This window comes from Anabrus simplex, chromosome 1, assembly GCF_040414725.1.
Source record: "Anabrus simplex isolate iqAnaSimp1 chromosome 1, ASM4041472v1, whole genome shotgun sequence".
Classification (NCBI taxonomy): domain Eukaryota; kingdom Metazoa; phylum Arthropoda; class Insecta; order Orthoptera; family Tettigoniidae; genus Anabrus; species Anabrus simplex.
Genome location: NC_090265.1, coordinates 1,315,446,527 through 1,315,466,078, shown reverse-complemented (window position 1 = coordinate 1,315,466,078; position 19,552 = coordinate 1,315,446,527). Strand labels below are relative to the sequence as shown.

Below are 19,552 nucleotides of genomic sequence, written 5' to 3'. Positions count from 1 at the left end.
GAATTCGTATTACGTTTCCTACCTACTGATTTCTTATGTTGCTGCAGTACCTGATACCGCTTTTCACTAATTACTTTCTTCTCGCATGCCTTACAAGATAATATTTTAGAACATGTAGAAATAAATTCAGAAGAAAACTTGTCTTGGTAGCCTTTAACCCTAAGCTCGCCGGACAAAAATTAAGTCATCTTAGTCGCACGCACAGATGGATCATTAAGCCTGTACTGATGGCGCAGCGAACGAGTCTCGTGCTCAACCACATTCGCACTGCCTCTACGTGACCATAAGGCAATAGCGATCAGTGAGACTGATATTTCAAGCGCACAGTGTACGTCAACATGAGTAGATGGAAGAATGTGACAGAGTGGTAAAAATTGGTAATCGTGTTTCGACGTGCCCATGGCCATACGGTGCGTGAAGTTGTTGGATTAGTTGGTGTTTCACAGCGGACTGTTCAACGTGTCTACAAGCACTGGTGTACTGCACGTGGCCACGAAACACGAGGTCAAAATTGTGGTCGGAAAAAAAAGAACCTGACTGAGAGGGACCGGAGAGGCGTTTCACGGCTTGTGAATTAAAATCTCTTCCAAACCCGACAGGAATTGCTATAGTCAGTGAATGAAGGTCCATCCCAACCTGTTAGCGAGATAATATTGCGACGAGAACTGCATGCACTGAACATTTGGAGTCGGTCAGCTCGTAAAAGGCCATTGCTCACACAAGCTCGTAAAGCTGCGCGTCTTCAATGGGCTAAAATCATCGAACGTGGGCAGTAGCTGACTGGCTGAACGTAATGTGGTCTGACGAATCACGTTTTTGCCTGTATTCCAATGACGCACGTCGTCGAGTGCACCGAAGGTCAAACGAAGCATTTATTCCTGGATGTGCGCAAGGTCAGGTTCAAGCCGGAAGTGGGTCTGTGATGTTTTGGGGATGTTTTTCGTATCATAGGTTGGGCCTGCTCGTTGAGGTGATCACTAATATGAACCAGCATGTTTATTTAAACATTGTGGATGATGAGATGTTGCCTTTCAGTCAACATCTGCATGAGTATGCTATTGATACCCTAATTTTTCAACATGACAAAAGAAAATTCACCGGGCTGGACGCATATGTGACTGGTTTGACGAACACTTCCTCACCCTATTACATCTCGATTGGCCTGCAAAATCACCTGACTTGAAACCCATTGGAAAGCTGTAGGACACGTTGGAACAGCGGGTAAAACGCCGATATCAGCATCCCCGCAATTTGGTGGAGTGCTAATTGCGCGATTAGATCCTCAGCGAGTGGCTTAACCTGGATGGGACGTACCTGCACGACCTTGTGGTCTCGCTTTCTAACAGAATCCAGGCGTTTATCAAGTCCACAGGTGGAGTTACACGGTATTAAATGATACTTGTAATGATTTCTCCAGGGGTGACTATTAAGTTATTTGTCCGGTGAGCTTATCTGCACTACTTAATATAGTATTCGGCATGAGGTGCACTAAATTATTTGAATATTAAAGAACAACATATACATACACTTAACAGTCCTATTCTACAACTCACACGTAACGCACTCGGCTCTGTTAAGATGACCGGGCTAAAAAAAGTATCAATCAGCAGCTACCGAAGCTGCGCCACTACTATTGTAAAAGGTCTGATTTGTCACGTGAAACCCCTCACACTGTAATTCCCAACAGTGTTGTCAACTTCCGTAAAGAGAAAGTCGCTGCTCAGCCACAGAAAAGTACTAAATCTGTATACCACCAAGGTTAAATCAGTTTTTTTTTTGTGGCTAAAGGTCTTACAAAAAGTATACAAGGGATACTGAATTTTCCATTTCTTGTAGCTAAACAATAATTCAAAATTGCTTGGTTTAGTGTAAAGTAGCAAGATTGGCAATACCGATTCCCAAGCGTGTGCGGGGAAGCACCGGAATTGCATTGTAGACGCATGATATCCAGCTTCGCGTATCAAGAATCGTTGGTGAGTCATACTTCCCTGCTCGCTATCCTGCTGTTCGTTGCTGAAGCATATTTCCCCACATTCATACTGTGCAGCTAAATGCTTATTTCTTATCTGTATGAGCTCCCTTATCTATAAGTCATCATTATCATCACTCACATTCCTTCCATTCGCGGAACATATTATACATTAGCAGAAAATGCCTGGGCATGCGTTTATAATATAAGCATAATAAAAATGATAATATCATTTTAATATGCTATTTTAAGGGGCTGTCTGGCCGAGGCGGTAAAGGTATGCTCGGTTCGCCCGGAAGGACGTGGGTTTGAATCCCCGTCAGGAAGTCGTAAAATTTAAGAAACGAGATTTCCACTTCCAGAGGTGCACATGGCCTTGAGGTTCACTCAGCCTACGCCAAAAATGAGTACCAGGTTAATTCCTGGGGGCAAAGGCGGCCGGGCATAAAAGTAACCACTCTACCCCATCAAGTGCCGAGGTTACGGATAGTGGAAGCTTTTACCTTCCACCCCTCCAAGGGCCTTCATGGTAGCCCTTGTAAGGCAGACCTTCCGATGTGGGTGGGCGGCATCTGCCATGTGTAGGTAACTGCGTGTTATTGTGGTGGAGGTAGTGTTATGTGTGATGTGTGAGTTGCAGGAATGTTGTGAACAGCACAAACACCCAGCCACTGGAATTAACCAATGAAGGTTAAAATCCCCGACCCGGCCGGGAATCGAACCCGGAACCCTCTGAACCGAAGGCCAGTACGCTGACCATTCAGCCTACGAGTCGGACTGTTCGGAGATGACTTTGCTATATGCTATTTTAGGGTATAAAACCTAAGATATGATGCATCTATTTAAAAACCTTTTTTTGCTAGTGGCTTTACGTCGCACCGACACAGATAGGTCTTATGGCGACGATCGTATAGGAAAGGCCTAGAAGTTGGAAGGAAGCGGCCGTGGCTTTAATTAAGGTACATCTCCAGCATTTGCCTGATGTGAAAATGGGAAACCACGGAAAACCCTCTTCAGGACTGCCGACAGTGGGATTCGAACCCACTATCTCCCGGATGCAAGCTCACAGCCGCGCGCCCCTAACCGCGCGGCCAACTCGCCCGATTTTTAAAAGACAAAATATGCATTTTTATACACAATAAAAGTGGTCATATTCTGTTCAGATATGAGTGATTTACATAAATAATTAACCAGCATATTCATACAATGGTGGGAAAAATATATGCAAATGCACGAACTTCTTATCCCTAAATAGGACCCCGTCGTAATATAAAAATGACATACCGAGCTCGATAGCTGCAGTCGCTTAAGCGCGGCCAGTATCCAGTATTCGGGAGATAGTAGGTTCGAACCCCACTGTCGGCAGCCCTGAAAATGGTTTTCCGTGGTTTCCCATTTTCACAGCAGGCAAATGCTGGGGCTGTACCTTAATTAAGGCCATGGCCGCTTCCGTCCAACTCCTAGCCCTTTCCCGTCCCATCGTCGCCATAAGACCTATCTGTGTCGGTGCAACGCAAAAAAAAAAAAAAAAAAGACATGTACAAAAGGAGTTAATTTTGTTCGTATATTCGTAGTGAGTGTCGATCACTATATTTCAAGTGAATTAATAACAACAACATTCAGCAAACACTTGTAAAAACAGTTTATTTGTATTTTTAATCCTATCGGGTTGTTTTCTGGCTGGGAGATGTGCGAAGTACGATTGTAATCCTTTCACTGTCCATTGTAGCAAACAGACTAAGCATTTTTTAGCTTTTCAAAGAATATCGTTCAAACTTTCTGGTACTCTTCATGCGGAAAGCTGGAAGAAAATTATTCGTACTTTCTGCCTCTAGCCCGAAATCTTTTAATTTTACTACCGTCCAGCTATTTCGTCTTGTAATCGCGTTTGCACCAACATTTTAAACGACTGCTGAAGGTTGCGAGGTCGAATCTCGTACTATCGAGTAGAATTTATGAGTGTTTAAATGCCAGATATTCATGAAAGTAGTATTACTGGTACAACAAAGTACTCCTTTTAAGAATAAATTTCGGTTCATCATGGACTTTTATGACTGCAAGCCATACTCAGCTTCGACGTAATTACACCTGGATTCTGATTTCGGATCCCTGAGTGTTCTTCTTTTTGATAAATGTACACTACTATTACAAGTGTTAGTTGTTGGAAGAGACTCGTAGTTAGAAGATCGTTGTTAGATGAATTTTGAATAATGCAAAGTAACACAGGATACACTGCCATTCCTGACCCGGTCGAATGACTGGAAACAGGCTGTGGGTTTTCATTTTCATTTTTTCAACACAGGATGCATTGCTGATTTACAGTGTAGACGTGTTTATGCCCTGTTTTTGACAAATGCATGCCCATTCTGTGTAAAATGGTTAACATCAGCTGTTTTATTTTCACAGTAAAGGCTGGTTCGTGCCCAGCGAATCCGACTGGTCCCTGGGTGTGTTCGAACCGCTGTTCTACGGACGGTGACTGTCGAGGATCCCAAAAGTGCTGCCGAAATCGCTGTGGGGCCCTCGCCTGCCAGAAGCCGACTCCATCCAGGAGAGCCGTCTTCGAATCTTAGCTCTGCGAACTTCCCCTAACCTTTATTAATGTATTCTTTTTTTTAATATTTTGGTAATAAAATTGTATTAAATTATTGAAAATGACACCCTTCATTAATTAGCCTTTTTTTGTATCCAATTACAAGATGTACATCATATTTTTTTCCTTTGCAAGTTGTTTTACGTCGCACCGACGCAGATAGGTCTTACGGCGACGATGGAACAGGGAAGGGCTAGGAGTGGGAAGGAAGCGGCCGTGCCCTTAATTAAAGTACAGCCCCAGCATTTGCCTGGTGTGAAAAATGGAAAATCATGTTCAGGGCTGCCGACAGTGGGGTTCGAACCCACTATCTCCCGAATACTGGATACTGGCCGCACTCAAGCGACTGCAGCTATCGAGCTCGGTGTACATCATCTTTGTCCCCCACCTTGGCTGAATAGTCAACGTAATGGTTCAGAGGACCCTGGGTTCGATTTCCACTGCACAGCACACTCCAACCACCACAGAAGCACACAATAGTGATCCTCCAGATAGGGTTGGCAGTAGAAGGGCATCCGGCCGTAAAATTAGGCCAAAACCACGTCAAATACCGACCCCAATAGATTGGGAAATAGGTTAGGAAGAAGATATCATCTTTTGTTTTCATTAATTTATCAGTAAATTTGAGTTTGAACATGTTCACATTTTCCTAATTCATTGTCTACATTGAGGACGAAAACTGTGATTATATTAGTAGTATATACCTTCTGTACTGTATGTTGGGTATTTAGCCCAAAGACTGGTTTGATGGTCAATAGTTCCGTCATCAAATGTCTTAATATGGTCAAGGCGTCTCTGAAGAGACATACCGGTACTGGGAAAATGAGGAGTGAGATAGTTGCCCGTTGCTTTCCTCACCGAGCCGGAAGTTGCTATTACATATAAGTCTGTCAAGCCCACTGAAATGTACGCACCAAACAACCAACCAGATGAGACATATTTTCACACCATTTATAACATGGACTGGCTGCATAAGGAAATTTCATTACTAGATCGATCATACCTCAGTCACTTTCATGTTGTCAAGTCCGTCACTTTCATGTTGTCAAGTCCAAGGGTAAGACTGAGACAGGTCAATGAAAGTAATAAATTTGTTCCAGCCCATACCGTAACACATAGTACACTGTAAACACTAGATCTTACCAGTAAAGGCAAATATTAGCAGTATGCAAAAAATAAAGTAAAAACAGTGGATAACATGACCGCGAGCAAAAATAAAAGTCTGAGCCAGAAGTCCTAAGTTCAGTTATGTCCCAAGATACTGTATATCGTGAGTAAACTGTGGGCGAAATTATTGCGTTTAGATGAGTGTTTTAACAACAGTATTGATGTGACTGCAAACCATACTGTTAACATTATTTTCCCATTGAGGAAGAAACTTTGGCATACTTCATTTTGTACCATATTGTATGAAGTTTTAGTGATAAGCTGTGATTTCATTCTTATATCCACAGTTGGTGAATACTGAGCTGTATTGTTTGGAGCATGTCAATGAGTACCGGTGCAGTATATAATATTGGCAGCAGAAACGGTCTCATAGGGAAGTGGGACATAGGGTAAAAGAGCCCAGTTTTAAATCCATTACATAAATAAATTAAAATATGAAGTATAATGTACACGACAGGATGAAAACTAAATTTAGACATAAAATTGTTTTGGGGATCCTTAAAATATGGCCACACTTACCGCAACACTATGTCTTGTTCAAAATAAGTAATCCTATTAATCCTATACACTTAATCAAATTTTGCTGTGTGTTCATTTTAGCTTTCACAAGTTCAAATATCACGTACCCGTTAGAAAATCAGAATTTCTAATTATGTTTGTAATTTAAAACTAATTCTAGGTTTCTTCTTAAATATTTTAAATAAAAAACAAGTAAAGTAATTTTATATCATGGTAGATATTATAAGGTACATGGCGGAAAAATATATTCAAACACCATGAAATAAGGAATGTAGAATACGGAACTTTTTGCAATATATTTGTCAAGGTAACATATTGAATTGATTAAAGGTACACGATTACAAGTTAATGTCCGCGCGAGGAAAGCCATCGCAAATGTGGCATGCTGGTCCATTAATAACCGCTGTAATCACCTGACTGTCGAATGTAGGCATGCAAACGTGCATGCTTGTGTCGTACAGGTGCCGGATGTCAGCTTGTGAGATGGAGTTCCATGCCTGTTGTACTTGGTCGGTCAATACTGGGACGGTTAATGCCGGTTGTGGATGACGCTGGAGTTGTTCAATGAAGTCCCTTAAGTGTTCGATTGGGGACAGATCGGGGATCGAGCAGGCCAAGACAACATGTCGACACTCTGTAGAGCACGATGGGTTACAACAGCGGCATGGGGGCGTGCATTATCCTGTTGGAAAACACCCCGGAATGATGTTCATGAATGGCAGAACAACAGATCGAATCACACATCTGCAGTCAAGGTGCGTGGGATAACCATGAGAGTGCTCCTGCTGTCATAGGAAATTGCTCCCCAGACCAGAACTCCCGGTGTAGGTCCAGTGTGTCGACGCCGCAGACAGGTGAAATGCAGGCGCTCGCCTGGCCTCCTTCTAACCAACACACGGCCATCACTGGCACCAAGGCAGAACCGGCTTTCATCGGAAAAAACAACGGACCTCTACTCCATCCTCCAATTAGCTCTCGCTTGATACCACTGAATTCGCAGACGGCGGTGGCTTGGGGTAAGTGGAATGCATGCCGCAGGGCGTCTGGTTCGGAGCTGTCCTTCAAGTAACCGATTTCGAACAGTTCGTTGCGTCCCAGTTGTACAAACTGCCGCTCGAATTGCTGCTGCAGACGCAGTCCGCTGAGCCACAGCAATATGCCGAATACGGTGGTCCTCCCTCTCGGTGGTGCCACGCAGACGTCCGGAGCGCGGTCTTCTTGCGAGCGTACCTTCTCGTGACCACTGCTGCCAGCACGCATGCACAGTGGAGACATTCCTTCCAAGTCGTTCTGCAATAACGCGGAAGGAAAATCCACCTTCACGTACCCTATTATACGGCCTCGTTCCAGTGTTGCCAACTTAGCGGATTTTCCTTTAAATTTGGCGGAATTAGAAGACTGTCGGCGGAGAAATATACCATTTAGCGGACAGCGGATTTTTTGGCGGAATTCTAGATTTATTATAGCGGAATTTAGCGTTCTATCTATATTACTTTAAAAAAAATTGTACTCCAGTCTGTCTGTGAGCTATTCCGTATTTCTTGTCAGGAGGTAGCAGTCACATGAGGAAAACATGTTATTTGGATTTGATGTTATGAAATCGTGGTATCATAAATTTGAAATGCGTGGGGAAAGGGTACTTATCTCTTTGTTGACGAATGATGACAGATAATGAAACTGTGAGAGAGTAGCATTTATATTTATGCTATGAAGGAAGACCGTTTAATGAACTGGCCTGTTCTGGTGTGGCCCTTGAGGTATGAGATTCACCTAGATTGCACCCGGCAATAAATCGCCTACAAGTTTTAGCTCGCCGGCTCGCAGGCAGGGGGTTAATATTAGTGAAACTCACAGATCAGGTGAGTACAGACATTTTATTTATTATTATTATTATTATTATTATTATTATTATTGTTTGAGATCGGATTTCTTGGCGGAATTTTAGCGGATTTTTGGTAGTACTTAGCGGATCTTGAAAATATAAGTTGGCAACACTGCCTCGTTCAACCACAATGAGCTGTTGATACTGGCCTCTTCGTCGTCGTAAAGGCCATTCTTGATCCACTCACAGTCACTCCGTCCAATCTCACAAGTAACTAACGCTCTCGCACAGTACCGTCCGTATTTAAAGCAAACCTGATATGCAACGTCATGGGGCCGATACTAGCGCTACGCTAATGCGATTTGCGGGAAATTTGAATCCACGTCATCTTTAAGATATATAAACACGCCTACCAACGTTCGTTAATCTAGCACAACCCCTTCTTGGTGTTTGGATATTTCTTTTCCGCAAGTGTATTTGATAAGCATATGCCATACAATGTATGAATTTTAGTCAGGTAATCAGAATATTTGACAATGAATTGCTCGTTGAAGCCATTTTGATATTCTAGCGACGTACTGTCAGTTAGAGGGAGTATAAGCGTGGCTTCTCCATACTGACCACTCACTCCATAGTTGACTCGGTTATGGAAGCTTCACATTATACGGGACTTATATCCTATCGCGTACATTATACTTCATCTTTCAATTTATTTATGTAATGGATTTAGTAGTGGGTTGCTATACCCTCCGTCTCACTTCCCTATGAGACCGAGAGGGCGTTTCTGCATACCGTGTCTAAGAACGACTGGAAGTTTTACACTACAACCAGCGCCTCAGGCCTCAGTCGGTGATATCGTTCAGTAGTCAAGTTTACATTTTGAGGTCGGTGCAGAATTCGTAGCTTACGTTCGTGTGAACCAGTGCGGTATTAAAAAACAAAGTGGTCGGTGTTTTAACTCCGATCTACTCAGCATTCCAGTTATTTTGACGTTGGTGGTGGATATTAGGAAGTGTTATGCTGGTAAGTAAGCTTATTAATTATTTTTCAAACACCCTGAGTGCCACCGGACCACTACTATAGTCTGTGTCAAATGGGAAGCGTTTTGTCCTTGAAAGGCTACTCAGAATTGTCCGACCAAGCGGCTGCTGTATTGTCGCATTATCCCGCCCGTTCCAAGCGCGGAAAATTTCACTGCGTTAAGTATCACTTGCGCCTGGCCAAATATTCTTACTTCGTAAAAATGACTGCAGCCGAAACAGCTTCCCATCTGACATAGACTATAGCCTAGGTTTCTTACGTGCGGAAACGGTCCCGAGCGCTTGTGGTTTTCCGAAGTCGTATCACGTAAATTTAGACTTACGGGAACTACCCGTGGAGCAGAAAGAGGTTAAAGAAGGTGCCGGGGTGAATGGGTCTAACTACAATATCAAAATTAATTTAAAACTTGAACAAATAACAAACTCAACAAATAACAATATGTCAGGTACAAAAGCAATCTTGAAACAAGACTAGGAAAATTCAAGATTAGTGAACTTTACAAATTATGGGCTTCAAACCCGTAGTTTTACAATTCCAGAGATACCAGATCCAGTGTACACCATTTAAGTTAAAAATTAGGAACCATTAAGTCAGGGGCAGAAATCCCCTAAATCAAGAGCACTTGCTCCCTAAATACCATATCTGGCCTTCCAGAAGCACTCTTTACAATAATCAAAACTTGGAAAAAGAGCTAACATGGCTCTCCAACATTCATCCAATTTTAACCGCCCGCTTAAGGCAACATTACATACAATTCTAACACACTCTGGCCTTCCATGGCCCAACTCACAAATTGGAACAGGGATATCTCGTACCCAACATACGGGGCCTTTGCGAAAAAGAACAGGTTAAGTAAACGGCCCGAAACACAAACTGAAAGGAGGCGTACACTGCACTCCCAGATAATGAAAATTAAAACCTACAGTGCTCTCGGCCGATGAAAACGGGGGGTAATCCCAAGCTACTGGAGGTGGCGTGCATGGAAATCACTTTAACACATTACAGGAAGAAAACCGTTACAAAACGAGGTCATCTCAAACCAAGATGAAGGGGAGCTCGAGAGGGTACTTTACTCTCTCTATCCCCGGTTTACAGTTAAATATCTTATGAACCTTTTACATTAGCCGGAAGAAAGTTACATTTTAGAAAAGTAGGTTACATAACTAAAGATTCGGACCTTTCCCCTCGGATTAAGCTGCGGAGGTAGCTACAACAAGAAAGATGTAGTTTATGTGGCCATTACCTTATAGATGTTCTGCTGCCTACGAAAGAGGCCGCCCGCCTCCTGCTTAAGGGGAGTCGGAAAGCTCTATCTTGATAATGTTAATTTGACAGAAATGATGCCCCGTTTTCTCAGGAAGTATTACGTTTAGAGCTATGATATTTTTACTAGTTGTATTTACGCCCTTCCCATAAGTACTGAACCATGATGGAATGGTTTGAGCAAACGATTGTAAAGTTATGAATTTGTTCAAATAAGTTCCAAATTTTTAACAAAAAATGTCATAAAAATGTATGTAAATCAGAAACTATACACGTGAAGTGCTTTTGTCTGGTTCAGTAGCTGTATCATGGCAGAAGGTGTCTCTCTGCAAACAATGAACTTGCTATCCAGTGTAGTTTCTGAAATAATGGGTCAAACATGTGAAAAAAGTCATTTTTCAGAATATGATTTCGAAGTGAAACAGAATGTTCACTCATACAGTTACCCACAACAGTGCCTAAAATCCAACTCTATTTAATCGAAACTATTGAAATGTTTGTTATGACAGTGTCGGAAACCTCTGCGCATAACATTCAGGAATAGAACAGTGAAAACCACAGCCTTCTATATTAAAGGATTCCAGATATTTATATTTTCAAAAAGAAACATGTCTAAGTTTCCCAATTTGACACGTGTGCATTGATATTTTAAAATATTTCTTTAAAATGCTTCCATGTGTCGTATTAAAATAAATTATACACCATTTTAATCAGCAGAGTCCATACAATTGAATGAAGCAACATTTGGAAAAAGTCATTTTTTTAATTTTTTGGTTTCCGACTCCCCTTAAGCACACACACACAGATAGACGACGATCAAGTTGCCAAGAAACGTGAAAAGCCGCAGTTTATAAACCCTCGGGGAAGGCTTGAGATCATTCAAGACTAAACCGCCACATCCTCTCAATTTAATTGGTTAATCTCAAAGTTACACTCAGAATCGAACAAGAAGCCTGTGATAGGTTGAAAACTAATTACAGAAATTTTTGATTGGCCAGATTCAAAACAGGCGGAAAGGAAAAAAGGAGGGTTGCCAACCCAAAAATAAATGAACATAGATAATTTATGGAAAACCTAGGAATACAAAACTTCTTTAAGTTATAAGTGCTTACACCTTGCACCAGGGTGCATGATCATAGTTTTTGTACTGTCATCTCAGTCTAGCTCGAGCAGCCGAGGAATGAAGTTGTGTGGTGCAGTGCGTGCCGTAAACATGGTCGGTATTGAGCAGTACCGGGCCGCGATTGGGAAATGGCAGGCGAAGCAAAGGAAGGAGAACAAGAATGGACGGGTGTTAAGAAAAGAAGGAATAAAAATAGGTGAAGCGGCGCTGGTAGTGACAGTGATAGCGATGCTACTGGTTATTGGGGGGGGGGGGGTGGAATTAAACCCAGGCCCAAATACCAGCGGAAAATTTAGCATGGAGGACTTGGCAGCACTCAAGGTGGTAGTGAGTGAGGTAATACAGGAAAAGTGTCAATGGGATAAGGTACAGGAAATAAAGGACATGATGGAGGAGCAGAGAAAGGAGATAGGGAACATGAAGAAATGGCTAGAAACGAAGACGGAAGAATCGAGCAGGAGAGTGGACAATAATGAGAAGGAAATAGAGTTATTAAGAGGGAAAGTGAAACATCTGGAAGAGGAGGTGATGATGATGAAAAGAGAAGCGGAGGGGTATAGGCAGGAGAGAATGAAGAAAGCCATATTTATATATGGTGTGGAGGAAGGTGAGAGGGAAGGCAAGATTGACCTGATATCCAAGGTGGTAGAGGTCATACGGGATAGGATGAAGATAAACTTCAGTAGTGTCATCTGTGGAAGAATGTCCAAACTTCTTGATGAATGGCAAACAAAACAAGGAGAAATTCACTCAGTTTAGGAAACTTCACAACAAAACAGTTACTTAATTTTTCAGTGGTGACATCTTCTGATTAAAGTTCTAATTTCCTGTTGTAGTAGTTTCCACTTTTGTTCGATAGAGGAGTTCATTAAGGCGCTTATTTTGAATGCGCGGCGTTGAGGTGTACCTCCCGGTACATAGACGATAATGACTATATAAAATAGAGCTCATAGAGAATTTTTGCTAGACTGATGGTGGAGGTGATTATTGTTTTAAGAGGAAGGTGTAACTGGACAACCATTCTCTATTAACACTAATCAGAGGGAGGAAAGTAAGGAATCCGCCCCCACCCGCAGAGGTTTCCTGCAAGACTGCCAAGTATGAAAGTGTTATTGACATTGCCAATATTTGTTGGAAGACTTCAACATTGCTTTAAATCAATAGCGGCGATTGGTAATTAGAAGTGTGTGTGTGTTGGGGGGGGGGTGCAAAATATATAGACGACAAAAATTACCCGTGTTTATGGGATACAGAGCCGGGAGGCTCATCAAAACCAAAAGAAAAAGCTATAAAATGATAAGTTATTTTATGCTCTCTGAGAGAATTTCGACAGAGAGGTACAGTGAAGGTTGATATAGTTTACCAACTTAAGTGCGGTAATAAAGTATATATATGCAGGGTTATTCACATAAGATGTTACACGGAAATAACTTCTAAACCATTAAAGATATCGACATTCTGTTTTCATATTCGTAAATGGTACCCAGAGTCTTGTAAAATAATGTGCTACGTATTCTCATGGGGTGATTAATAACCGATATATTTATACTAACTCCATATTTTTAAATAAAACGGCACAAATTCATACAGCTGGTCTAAACGTTCAACTGCGTAGAAGTTCAAATATGTAAGTATCTTCAAAATCTGACAGTTACTTTTTGAGATATCAATAAGAACAGCATGCGCGGTTTTGCATGCCGCGTCAGACAGCATGAAGTCGGGCAATGACATAATGACGCACAAGCAGTTTCTTTGCTGTGATTCCAGCCACAGAATGGATACCAGGAATGTAAGCATATCGTACACATGTGATGGGTTGCAAAGTATGATAGGCGAACTCATGACAGGACAGGGAGGTGTGATGTTTTTAAAAAGAATAAAATAATTACTTTGACTGCAAAGGAACATAACGAAAGCTATAATGGTCACTGGTTTGAGTGTACAGTACATACTTCTGTATTCATTGAGAAATAAACATAGTACAGGACAACGGAAGAGCTCCTTCTAGAAAAGAAAATGAATAATGTCCGAATAACCTCTCTCCCCCGTTGTGTGTTCGCCAGTCATACAATAACGTTACACACCCAGGGTATGTTACGGTACATCACATTATGTGTACGATAGTTTACAGTACATGCCTGGTATCCGTTCTGTGGCTGGAATCAATGCCAGGAAACAGCTTGCGTGCCAACACGTCCTTGGCCGACCGTACGCTGTCTGGTGCGACACTCAAAAACCCAAATGCGTTGTTATTGATATATCAAAAAGTAACTGTCCGATTTTGCAAATACTTAGATATTTGAACTTGTACGCAGTTGAACTTTTTTTTTTGCTAGTTGCTTTATGTCTCACCGACACAGATAGGTCTTATGGCGACGATGAAAATGGGAAACCACGGAAAACCATCTTCAGGGCTGCCGACAGTTGGGTTTGAACCCACCATCTCCCGAATACTGGACACTGGCCGCACTTAAGCGACTGCAGCTATCGAGCTTGGCGGGTTGAACTTTTAGGCCAGCTGTATGCATTCCTGTCATTCAATTAAGAATATGGAGTTAGTATCAATATCTCGGTTATTAATCACCCCATGAGAATAAGTAACACGTTATATTACAAGACCCTGGGTATCAGAATGCCAATCTCTTTAATGGTTTAGAAGTTATTTTCTTGTAACATCTTAGGTGCATAACCCTGTATATATATATATATATACACTGACAGACATAAGTGTTCACACAGCAGTACAGACATTTGACATATACATCATGTGCACACATTGGCAATAGTAATTGCATATAGTCTTCTAGTTTTTTTATGCATGGACATAAATGTTCCCACAACAACTTAAACTGCACCTTTGTCACCACATGTGTACGGTTTAGTAACGTGTGTGCATTCCCATGTTGCGAAAAACTCTTCTTAATCTGTGGGGCATTGAACCTACTAATTTTCTTGTGACTTCTTCACCAATATTATACCATTCTTGCAGAATCAATTCTTTCAACTGTTTTTTGCTGGATATGTGGTGTTTTCTGACTTGTCGTTCGAGTTCATCAATCAATCAATCAATCAATCAATCAATCAATCAATCAATCAATCAATCAATCAATCAATCAATCAATCAATCATAATATGAGTTTAGTATCATATATGCAGTACATCTGAATGCTGGTTTGCCTGTTTGAGTGTGTTTCTTTCACTAAAAGACTACTCAACCGGCTGAGTTCAAATTTGGCAAGCTTATGACAGGTGTCTTCGGTCAACATGTAGGCCTATTTTCATAATAATAGCGAGGCCTGTTTCAAGATAGCGCCATTTAGAGTAGGTATGTCTAGTACTAAACTTGGGTATTTTTCATCTGTTAAAACAAAATGATGGCCCTATCATAAAATAAAGCCCACAAGATGTACTCAGAATCCAAGCTTCTACAAGAAGGGTCATTTGAATTTCTTTGTAATTCTAATAGTTTTCTATGAAATTGTGCTATTAAGTACGTCTTAAAGCACGCATTACAGTGACACAAAAATGACAACTTACACGTTAACGATGGGTATAAATAAACAGAAATCAGTAACATTGCCAAAAATTGGCTCGTCAACGACTGATACATTCTCCTTATTATTAGCCTATTTATATACATAAAATTATAATTTTGTCTGTAAATTTCGAATATTTGACTCATACTTCTTTTGTATCTACTCCGCCTGGTGGCCTTGATGGCGTCAATTCTATATGGTCTGACACAATGGATAGCCGGTTCGAGTCCCGTTGGACGAAAAAATTTCACCATCATAATGGTGGCCGGCAGGGTAAAAGTGGTGGTGGTATACAATTCCTAAAAACTAGATTGCGTGACAAAAGCCTGGATTCCATTCCACACCTCTCCACGGTGTTTATATGGAGTGAGGGCATATGACGCTGTTGATGGTGATTCGTCCGCCGGATGCGGACATAAACTTTGAGCAGGCCCCTTAGTGCCATATAACAGGAGTAGACTACGTGCCCACACCGAAATCACACTCTCCCTTCCTACTATCAATTATCACGTTATTCATTTCATCTAATTCCTCTGATGAAGCTGACGTCAGGAATTTCATCCGGCTTTAAAAACTCGCTACGAAGACTCATCTCACTTTACATCCGTCCCCGTAGAGAAAAGAGACAAGGGTTGGACATACATACATACATACATACATACATACATACATACATACATCATACATACATACATACATACATACATACATACATACATACACACTGTACCGTACCCGTCTTCATAATAACCCGGGCTAGTCGCGGCAGAGACGTGGTTACCGTTCGAAGAAAAAAATGATATGGGCAGACTAAATTCAAAACTCGTCACGAGCAATATACCAAAGGTACATGACAGGAAGTCGGGTACATAGACTACGTGAATAAGACAGAGAAATGGGGGTAAAATGGATTTATTAGAGACATTAACCCATTCACTACGACATGAAATATATATATACATTAAGCCTGATGGCCTCATAAAACCAAGGTAAAATATGTGCCCCGCACATGTCCATGTTAAAACACACAATTTCTCGAATTCCTATTGGAAGAAAGACACGACTTGAAACTGACTTCGGATGAATACGTTTACTTTAAGTCGACGCAAGATTCGTTTCAATGTCATGATTCCCTTATGGGATGCGCTTCGGAAAGTGTCTATACATGACCGCGGTAAATAGTTAAACACACTAGTAACCGATCCAAACTATACATATTTACATATCAATAACAAAATCAATTCAATTCAACACTAGCCCTGAGCTGCAACTTATGACTACACAGATTCTAAATATGTGGCCGTCCACATAGCAACTGGATGGCATGAATGCCAACGACCATCTATTTAGCAAACGAGCTAATAAAACACACAAATAATCTAATGCAACGCTGGTCACGCCGACACCTAATGCAAAGGAAATAAACAAACACAAACAAAACAAACCAGTCGTCACCATCTCATAGAAATCATGGATCAAACCAGATAAGCATTATAACATATGTAAATAAAGTGGGAGTATGGAACCTGAAAAATAACAACGTGAAATATGCATAAATGCTCCACATGTGGTCAGCGGGATCTTCCCCAGCAGGCACGTACATGGGTTACGTCCATAAGTCAGACGCAAGGGCAATCCCTTACGGACCACTTTCACTGTCGCAAACAGCTGTTACCTGTAACTTCTTGACTTGTCGGGAGAGAATGCGAATAACGGTCAACTAGCACTCTATGCAAAACACGGCCTTGGGCGGTACACTTGACTTCTCAAGAAAAGGGTTGGTCTCTACCTGCTAACTCTCGTTCGGAGACAAGGATAAATTCACAACATTCGCAGCACTATTACTGCTTCTTCCTTATAATGACCTGCGATCTCAATTCGCAGCTTTAAATAAAGGCACTTCAAGACGGGCGTCAGCCTCTCTTATATGAATACCCACATCACCTACTGTAAATCCTGAGACCATACTCGGGTCTTTCATTTTGCAGTACATGGGTTCTCGTCCTCCTTATGTCATGACTACGGCAATTCCAGCCTCCTTCACATGTCTCAATCTATCAACCCCTGAATTACTCATCAATATACTCGTGATTCCACTCGGCTCACATAACCAGCCCCAGGTTAACATTCATCTATAACGTGCACTTCCGGCGTCTTACATGGCCGGTCAGTTGTTCGATAAGAACCGTTATTCGCCCTTCCCTTGTGTAGTAATGACTCTACCTAACAACGTTGAATCTCCGCTATTCTGCTTACTGACCACAGCTGAAATTCCCATGCATGAGAAATAAAAAAATGAAAGAGAGAAACTACAGCTGTAAACTTATCTCCCATACATCATCACCGGCGTATAGCCTCTGTAAATGACGATCAGAGCTTGCATATCGACCACATATTGGAATACTCTGGAAAACAAAACACATGAAAACACTCCTATATTTACACTGGCACACCATTAACCCCATCTAAACTAACTTAAAAAAAGATAAAAGGAAAATAAAAGCATGCATCAGCATGTAACTGTAACTTGAATTGAAGAACCACAGTGCCCTCTGGCTGAGAATTAACTTGAAATTTATTTATTTACATCTGATCTAAGCTAGTGTGCAACTATTACCCAGGCATGCTAAAAATGACAAAGTGCTTATCTTGCGCCGGCTTCATCACCCATGATGTTTACATGGCCACTGGCGTCATCACGAACTTAGGCCATGGTCACCCCAGTCTTCCGGATGTGGGAAGTCAGTCCATCGATGCTCGGCGTGGGCTCCATAGCGCTGATTGATGTTGCACCTGTAACAGTTGAATTAGGCACCGTTTCTTCGCCGCCAGTCACACACGTGTGTGAGATCACGCCCTTAATGCTTGGCCGTCAATTGACTACGACCTGCAAGCAGAAATTAGTTCATCCAGCTCACCATTAATTTAAGGGCAATTCGGCCCGGACGTGAAGAGTCCTTGGCGCGGCAACGCGACACACGATTACGAGAGTTCCCGATCGCGCCCGCAAATTGTTATTATTGCATATATACGGACCACTCCCGGATCGAATTAAAATACTGCACATACATTGTGCCACAGTTGATCACAGTTATTGATTGTATTTACTCGAACCCGTATCACTGGCTTAGTTCTCAAACATAAGAAAAGAGCGTACTCCGGTAAATATAGTCTCGGCGTGCAAGCAACTTTACGGCACGAAGTTCAGGCAGAGAATGAGGTGACGCTCCCTTGTTACTGGCAGTTATAAAGACTCTTCGAGTTTTTCAAATAACGGAACTCCCTTCTGAAGAATAGAAAGTCTGTTGAGCGGCGGTTTAGTTTGAATGAGAAGCTGTTGACAAATGCGAAATAACACCTATGCCTTACGTATGCCCCAAATATGTTCTCGGGCATCAGAAAAATTACACTTATCTATCTGGACACATCAGAACTGTGGAATATCGGCGCAATGACAGATTATTATCATAGATGGAAACTGGTTCAAAGATGCAGTTAGATGGTTGGTTATTCTGCCATTGCGGTTCGGCCGTTCGCAGAGTCCTCATACTAGCTCGTGATTGGCGGATTTCGAAACTGGCTTGACAAAGAATACTGCGGCGGTTTCCAGCAACCACGTTCAAATTTAAACAAAGTTCGTTGTCTGAAGCCATCTACGGGCCGCTCCTCTTATGCTAGCGTGGTCAGGTATCTAACCGTCTCCCAAACAGACTCCCACACAAAGACATGTTGCGCAATAAGTCCACAGTGTTCTATCACGATTAAAATTTGCCAATGAAGCATGTGATGATATGGTTCAATACATACATATATACATACATACATACATACATACATACATACATACATACATACATACATACATACATACATACATACATACCTACATACATACCTACATACATACATACATACTGTCCCCTTCAAAAGTGGAAATAATTTATTAAGGGAGAATTATTTATTTCATCAGTGAGTTGAAACATTATTTCGATCGCCAGGAGGGTGAGATTTTACACTCCCGTGCTAGCGTGAACAAGCCGCCTGCGAACCGGTTTTCCCAACCTACCAAGAGAACGAGGAAGCAGGGTGAAATTCCTGTTAGGTGTCCTTCAGACACATGTGTGTGTGTGCCACGTGATCGGGCGGGCAGCGTGATTATAATAGATCAATAATTGGAAGGTCGTGTGACGTGAAACTAGGGCAGCCAATAAAAATGACAACCTTCACAGGAATGCAACAGATCCACCAATCAGATATAATCAAGAGGCACACCTCCGTCTTAAGACAGTGAATTTATGGTAATTCCAAAGGAAATTTTATAGAGGGTTTTTACTTCTGAACACTTGATTTGAGCGTTACTCTGAATGCAGCTACGGTCGAGACTGAACGTCGTTTGCTTTACTGGGAGACTTTGCATTAGAGAAGGCACTGAGGACTGAATAAACTGCAATTCAGGCATTTGAAAAACTTCTCTACGATTTATTTATGACTGTCATAAGATAAGTGTCTATCTCCAAAT

The 19,552-nt window shown here is 41.7% G+C and overlaps 1 protein-coding gene across 5 annotated transcripts in view; it reads left to right on the top strand.

Annotated features, from left to right (window-relative positions):
• LOC136858293 (putative peptidyl-tRNA hydrolase PTRHD1) overlaps positions 1 to 4,627 on the top strand; it is a 151,709-nt gene extending 147,082 nt beyond the window's left edge. For 4 of the 5 annotated variants that reach the window (XM_067137718.2, XM_067137719.2, XM_067137721.2 and 1 more), the window contains one exon: positions 4,376 to 4,627. In XM_067137718.2, the coding sequence (XP_066993819.2) occupies positions 4,376 to 4,542 (167 nt within the window). In that variant the 3' untranslated portion in view covers positions 4,543 to 4,627. The remainder of the gene's footprint in view (positions 1 to 4,375) is intronic. The other variant, XM_067137722.2, reaches the window with a different exon arrangement.
• Positions 4,628 to 19,552: the final 14,925 nt, after the last annotated feature.